The 6,830-nt window shown below is 47.5% G+C and overlaps 2 protein-coding genes across 3 annotated transcripts; both read left to right on the top strand.

Moving 5' to 3' along the window:
* The first annotated feature begins 280 nt into the window (after positions 1-280).
* LOC9653759 (solute carrier family 40 member 1) lies at positions 281-2,314 on the top strand. Its single transcript, XM_024683441.1, has 8 exons — positions 281-486; positions 546-696; positions 775-962; positions 1,023-1,439; positions 1,509-1,680; positions 1,754-1,891; positions 1,959-2,069; positions 2,139-2,314. Exons 1-8 carry the CDS (start codon positions 308-310, stop codon positions 2,253-2,255), a joined length of 1,473 nt encoding a protein of 490 aa, XP_024539209.1. The 5' UTR covers positions 281-307; the 3' UTR covers positions 2,256-2,314.
* A 63-nt stretch (positions 2,315-2,377) lies between these two features.
* Positions 2,378-5,733, top strand: LOC9653586 (E3 ubiquitin ligase PQT3-like). 2 transcript variants are annotated; one of them, XM_024683439.1, is made up of 13 exons: positions 2,378-2,873; positions 2,998-3,106; positions 3,172-3,229; positions 3,296-3,462; positions 3,524-3,588; positions 3,660-3,722; positions 3,782-3,938; positions 4,009-4,157; positions 4,216-4,386; positions 4,440-4,727; positions 4,793-5,003; positions 5,069-5,173; positions 5,223-5,733. In XM_024683439.1, exons 1-13 carry the CDS (start codon positions 2,708-2,710, stop codon positions 5,680-5,682), a joined length of 2,169 nt encoding a protein of 722 aa, XP_024539207.1. In that variant the 5' UTR covers positions 2,378-2,707; the 3' UTR covers positions 5,683-5,733. The 2 variants fall into 2 exon arrangements, with proteins under 2 accessions (XP_024539207.1, XP_024539208.1); XM_024683440.1 differs by having other exon boundaries at positions 2,379-2,873; positions 5,226-5,733.
* Positions 5,734-6,830: the final 1,097 nt, after the last annotated feature.

Here is a 6,830-nt window from a genome sequence, read left to right as displayed (position 1 = left end):
TTCCGACCGTTGACTCTTCTTAGTATTAACAATAGTTATTAATACTAAACATATAATGTTTACTTTAAACAATTTTAGTAAAGGTATAAAAGCCTTAATGAGATTTGCCATCTTTTCTCTCGCTCGAAAATAAACTTTAAAGAAGTCTATTAAAGTGAGTTTGACTTACATGGTTTCATTTTTTAATCACCTAACCATTTCTTTTTGTGTAAGTTAATGCAGCCATACGAGAGGTTTCAACCAGGTAAAGGTAGCATCCAGAAGGCGTTCTCTTCTCTAGGTTCTAGGGTTTGTGCTTCTCCAATCGATGGATCCTTCTCTCACATTGCGCCTTCTCACAGATTCCAGTAGCGTCGCCGATGGCGGGATTCCGGAAGAAGAGCGATCGCAAAATGTGGACGATTTCTCCGCGAGCGATGGACTCGGATTCAAGCGGACGCTCCACTTCATCTATGCGGCGCATTTTCTTGCGCGATGGGGGGCCGGGTGAGTTCTTCGCTCAAGATCGATCAGAGGTTTAAGATTTGATTCCTGTGTTCGCCCAGGATGTGGGATTTCTATGTGTCGCTCTTTATGATAAGCATTTGGCCCAAGTCTTTGGTGCTCACGGCGGTGTATGGTCTCGGGGAAGCTCTTAGCATCGCTGTGTTGGGTGTCTACGTTGGAGAATGGATCGATAAAACGTTTCCCTTGACAGTAAGTGATCCTTAGTCTTTTTTTTCTTCAAGTTTTGTGATTGCCAGAAATGATCAAAGTTTCACATCTGACTTGCAGGTGATACAAGTCTCGGTTGGACTACGCAATGGCTCGGTTCTTGTTGCATCCTTGCTAATGATCCTTCTTCTTTTGCGGCCCATCAAAGCCCTGCCCGTGTTCTTTGCTACTGTTGGTGTGATCGATATCTTCGGTGCTGTTGGCTCTCTCGCTGGGCTCGGTTGCAACATCCTCTTGGAACGAGACTGGTATGTAAGTTGACATTGTTTAAGCAAGCAGTGGAGTGAACTTCCACGATTTTGTGACAGGGTCGTGAGCATTTCACGTAGAAGACCCGACTTACTCGTGGAGATGAACACGACAATGAGACGCATCGACTTGGCTTGCAAGCTTCTGGCTCCAGTTTTTGTTGGAATCCTCATGAGCAGCGTCTCGCTTCTAGCTTGCATCGTCCTCATTGCCGCCTGGAACTTGCTTTCACTGGGAGTGGAGTACTGGCTTCTCGTCTCGGCTATTTCAGCCATTCCAGAGCTCATTGAGAGCGTTTCCGCTGTCAACCAAGAGGACACCGAGAATCTAACAGCCGGCGAAAAACCTAGCGATCACCGGGTAGAGCAAAGCACAGAGGAAAAGTTTTCTCTGGTACAGGGATGGTGGATATATTTCAAGCAAGAGCCTGTGCTTGCTGGTGTGGCTCTAGCTCTTATTTACTTCACAGTCTTAAGGCAAGCTCCTCGATTCTCTTTTTTCATTTTTCTGTGGCTTTAATTTTTAATTTCTTCTTGTTTTTCCAGCTTTGGTTCGCTGATGACCGCAGCTTTGCAATGGAAGAAAGTACCGGCGTATGTGATCGGCCTTGCTCGAGGCGTCTCAGCGTGTGTGGGAGTCGCTGCTACTTACTGCTATCCTGTAATGCATGCGAATCTCCAAACCGTTCGAACTGGGCTTTGGTCGATCTGGATGCAGGTAACAAAACTATTTCTAAAGTTTAGTTCTCGATTTTGGGTCTACCTTTGAGCGCTTCTTTTCATTGTCTCAGTGGTCTTGCCTTTTGATTTGCGTGGCTTCGATCTTCATAAACACGCCGGCACTTTCTTCGGCGCTGCTCATCGTCGGCATCATCGCCTCTCGTTTCGGATTGTGGTCGTTTGATCTGGCAGTCACTCAGCTTATGCAGGTAAGATATTCTTCTCGTTTGTTTTTTATTGCTTCGTGTTCTAATGTCCTTCCTTCGTTGAATTCAGTCTAGCGTTCCGGAGAGCGAGCGTGGAGTTGTCGGTGGCGTTCAAAACTCCTTGCAATCGTCTCTAGAAATGCTCTCCTTTGTCATGGGTATGATCGTCGCGTCTCCTCAGGTAATCCAATCAAATTTTTTTTCTCTAGTTTCTTCTCCAACTATTTCTATGATGTTTCTTTCATTCCAGGAGTTTGGATATCTAGTCCTTGTATCGTTTGGTTCCGTGACTGCTGCAGCGCTGCTCTATACAACTTACACTTACCAAGTTCGTGGTCATCTCTTTCATTTTGATAAGCTATTGTAAATCCATCGATTTCTCGATCAGGTAATCAATCAATCTCAAACTTTAGATCCAAACCTCCATTCTAACTTTCCCTCCCAATCTATCTACACGTGGCATTTTCGTGTCTTGTCAGCCGGCGGATCAAACCGGCGGCTGGATCAGGAGATCGAATATTCCCTGCCCCTTTAAACGCGCTTGAATGACACCCCTTGTTAGGGTTTGGGGCCATTCGCCAAAGGGGAAGAGTGAAGGACGCGCAGCGGCTCGGCGGCGCCAGGGCTCCCTCTTTTCTCTCCGCGAAGATCCGGAGGACCAATTCGCGCTAGGCGCTCGCCGCTCCATCTCCATCTGATTGTTTTGTTCTAGGGTTCTAGGAGATTCTTTTGTTGCCTTAGATCGCTCCAGGATCTCTGCTGTGTTTCATTCTTTTTCGTTCCATTCTCTAAGAAAAAAAAGAAAAAAAAAAAAAGGCTATGGCTGTTTATTACAAGTTTAAGAGTGCCAAAGACTACAGCGCTGTTCCTGTTGAGGGCCCCTTTCTATCCATTCTCCAGCTCAAGGAGAGGATTGTTGACAAGATGAGGCTCGAAAGGCCTCCAGATTTTGATCTCTTGATTTCCAATTCCCAAACTAACGAAGGTTTGATAAACTTTTCTACTCTTTTTTTCGATTTCGTTTCTTCTTTCTTTCGAGCTTCGCCTGATCTGGGTTTCATCTCGGGCTTACGTGTTTGTGGGTTTTGGAAAAATGTGTGTGCTCGCAGAGTATGCCGACGAAGGATTTCTCGTGCCCAAGAACACGTCGGTACTGGTTCGTCGCGTTCCAGGGACTTTTCGAGTTCGAGTTCCCGTCATCACGGAGCCCAAGCCAGAGTAAGCATTTTTTTTTTCATCGCTTTCTATGTGTGCTGTGTTTATGGCTCTGGAGTATTTGGCAGGCCCAAAGTTGTGGAGGAACTCTTGAGCAAGGTGGAAAATCCTGTCAAGACGACCACTGTAAGTTTCGAGTGTTTCGTTTTTGTCAATCTTTTTTTCTCATGAGATCCTTTGCCTTTTGTCCAGTCCGATTGGAGCGATGATTTTGGTGTCGACTTATACGAGGACCCGCAAACTTCAAAGGCCCAACAAGTTCCGCAAGCTACTGTTCCTGTGGCTGATGCTGCGGCTAAAGCCGAGGAAGAGGCAAAGATCAAAGCGTTTTGCGACGCGTCGGCCTCCGAGTGGCAAAGGTATCGTCGTGTGTCTTTACGTTGAAGGCTTGTTTTGTATTTTAACTCTCGTGCGTGGCAGGCAAACACAGCAAGCTTTTGTGGGAGGCAGAGGTCGTGGTGGCGGCGGACGAGGAATGGGAAGAGGTTTGGATGATGACGAAACCATTTTTTTTCTTTTTGTTGCTTTTTTGTTTACGCTCCTTCTGCTTTTCTAGGCACGGGCTTCATGAGAAAAACTCCTCCGGATGGTTATGTTTGTCATCGGTGCAATGAACCAGGTAAAGCTCATTCTCTTGCAGAGGGTTTTTTCTTTACCGGTTATTTCTCGTGGTTACAGGCCATTACATCCAGCATTGTCCTACAAACAAGGATCCCTCGTACAACATTAAGAGAGTCAAGCTTCCTACTGGCATTCCCAGAACTATGCTTGTAGCGAACCCCGATGGCTCTTATGCGATGCCGAATGGAGAGATCGCTGTTTTGCGGCCAAACGAGTACGTGAGCACGTACATGCGCACTTCACTTTCCTGACATTTATATCACATGTTTTTGCACCTTTTGCAGAGAGCTTTTCGAGAAAGAAGTGGTTTCACTAACGTCAAATAAAGTTGTGAACGAGGTTCCTCCGGAACTCCGCTGCCCCTTGTGCAAGGACGTTCTTAAGGACGCCGTGTTGACGAGTAAATGCTGCTTCAAGAGCTACTGTGACAGATGTAAGCTTCAATTGCGAAGAATTCAGTGCCAGTGTTTTTTAACGTCCTGGTTTTATAGGCATCCGAAATGAGATCATTTCCAAAGGCAAATGCGTCTGTGGAGCGACACATGTGCTTGCCGACGACCTCCTTCCAAACAAGACATTACGTGATGCGATCGAGAGGCTTCTGGAATCAAACGCGGCCACGAGCAGCACCGAGAATCATGGCAGCAAGGTTATTCTTCCTGGTAAGTTGTGTGTTTTGAGTCGAGAAGATTTAAATCTAATACATTGTTCACAGATATGGAGTCAGTGTTGCCTCTAGCAAAAGCAGCCTCTCCTGTTCTATCGGCCTCAGTGAAAGATCAATCGCAGACCTTGGAAAAGGCTGTTACGACGGAGGTGAAGGATGCCCCTCATAAAACTCCGGCTCCGGAAGCTACTTCGCAAGGTGACGAGGCAGAGGTGGAGTCGGCCAGCTTGAAAGACGCTCCTCCGGATGGAAATACCAACGAAGAAGGAAATCCGGGTCAGCAAGCGAAGAAGAACAAGCCGAAGCGAGTGCGCCCGCCAAAGCAGACTCCTCTAGGTACTTTTCCCTCGATTTCGATGCTCCGGTTTTTTCTTACTGACTTGGTAAACTAAACTATTCAGGCCAGCAAATGCCGTGGATGCCTGACGGAATTGGACCTTACGGAGCTCCTTTCTGGGCCCCTCATCCAATCGGAGATGGTTTTATGATGCCTTACGGAGGGCCTTACAATGGTGGCTATGGAGTTCCATTCGACGTCCCGTTTAATGGACCTCCTTTGCTGCCGGATCCATATGCTTACGCGGGAATGGTTCCGCCACCTTTTCCTCAAAGGTACTTGTGTAGATCGTCTTGGCTTGGTTCTTTTGCTTCTCACACTCACTTTAAATTGTTTGCAGAGACTTTGCTGAGTATCCGCCATACGGAAAGTATCCTCCGATGAGTTGCGAGGAATTCGAGGCCAAGAAGGCGGAAGCGTGGAGAAAGCACGAGCATCAAAAGAGGTAGGCTTGGCATTCAGAGCTTGGCTTCACTGGCTAAAAACGTTCACAGCAGGGATCAAAACGGGGAGGACAGTTCCTCGAGGAAGCGCCGGAGCGAGGAGTACGATTACAGGGAAAGAGATTCGGAGCGCAGAGATACCAGCAGGGATAGAAGGTCGAGCCACCATGAAGGTCACAGCAACGCAGGCGAAAGACACAAGCCATCGTCGGTTCGAGATCGAAAGCGAGAGCAAGATCGCGATCGAGGCGAGAGTTACAGGTCGAGAAGTACTTACAAATCATCCTTGTCTCGCGAGGAATCAAAGCGCAGGAGAGGAGAGGAGGAGCCATTGCCTTCGTCGAGGAGAGTGTCGGTGTTTCTAAGGGTGAAGCAGGAGGAGCAAGAGCGCAGTAGAAGCCATGAAAGCCACCATCGCCACCACCACCGCCACCATGTTGACACCACCACGGTGGAAAAAGATAATGAACCCGTGAAAAGTGTCTTTTCTAGGATAGCTCCCAAGATGTAAAAAGAATGGAAAACGGTGTAAATAAAATGCGCGAATATTCTTTAAGAGAAATTTGGATTTTACTAATAAGAAAGTCAACAAATTCGTTTTATCGCTTGGTCAAAATCAATGCAATTTCCGCAGCAGACACCTTGATTTGCTGCACTAGCACATGTTTCACGGCAGATATGTTGACATGCTGCAGTAGTAGCCATACCAATCTGCAAGGCATCACTATTAAGAACTCCACAGCCACCACCGCCAACGTAAAACCCAAACTCAAGACTATTGCGCCACCACCGCAAAACAAGGTCATGGCCAAAGTGAAAACCAAAAGGCGATACCCGCCCTCATAACAGGCCACAAAACATAGTACCCCAAGGAGACGGATAATTGTAATTGTGTCGTCCACCAACCTCATCTTCATAAAGCTCATCTTCACTTCTCTAGTCTTTTCATCATCTCTATCATTAGCTTTAGCTTGAGCTCTCGTGCAAAAAGCTCGTGGGTTGTTTCTTGGAAAAAAGAACCAATCTGAGATCAAATCTTTAATAAGACCTAGTCTTACCTTGCAACAAGCTTCGCTCCAATGTTCTTCCTAGAAACATTGAGTCTTGTAGCACTGTGTACAGAACTTGATGCTACAAGACTTGGTCCGCACACCACAATTTGTCTGGTGAGAGCTGACATAGTGACCCTAAACCCTGAACCCCACCTTATTATGGTTATGAAAAGTCAAATATAAATGATTTTGGTGTAAAAGCTTGCAAAGAACCAAAAAAGATGGAGAATATTCGACCTTTTTCAACGGTCGCGATGGTTGGTAAGGAGATCAAGAAAGAAGAGTCCGGCAGCCACGGTATCGCCAGTGACGTGACGGTACTCATCCTCTCGCGGCTACCGTTGCGCGACGTCGCACGGTGCAGTGCGGTATGCCGTGCGTGGCGGGAGCTTACCATCAAGCCGTCCATCCGGCGAACGTCGGCGTCGCGTGAAACAGCCTGGCTCTTGCTGCACAAACGTGGGCACGAGAGGCCCAGCGGTGGGAAAGAGCAGCTGGTGGCGTACAGCGCGGCATGCCGTCAGTGGTTCTCGCTGGGCTCTGTCTCGGGCTTTCTTGGAAAGAAATGCCAGTCGCGGTGGACCGGTCCCTGCCTTGCCACCAGCGC

This window comes from Selaginella moellendorffii, unplaced genomic scaffold (genome assembly GCF_000143415.4).
Source record: "Selaginella moellendorffii unplaced genomic scaffold, v1.0 SELMOscaffold_37, whole genome shotgun sequence".
NCBI lineage: Eukaryota > Viridiplantae > Streptophyta > Lycopodiopsida > Selaginellales > Selaginellaceae > Selaginella > Selaginella moellendorffii.
This window is presented reverse-complemented; position numbering and strand designations above follow the sequence as displayed.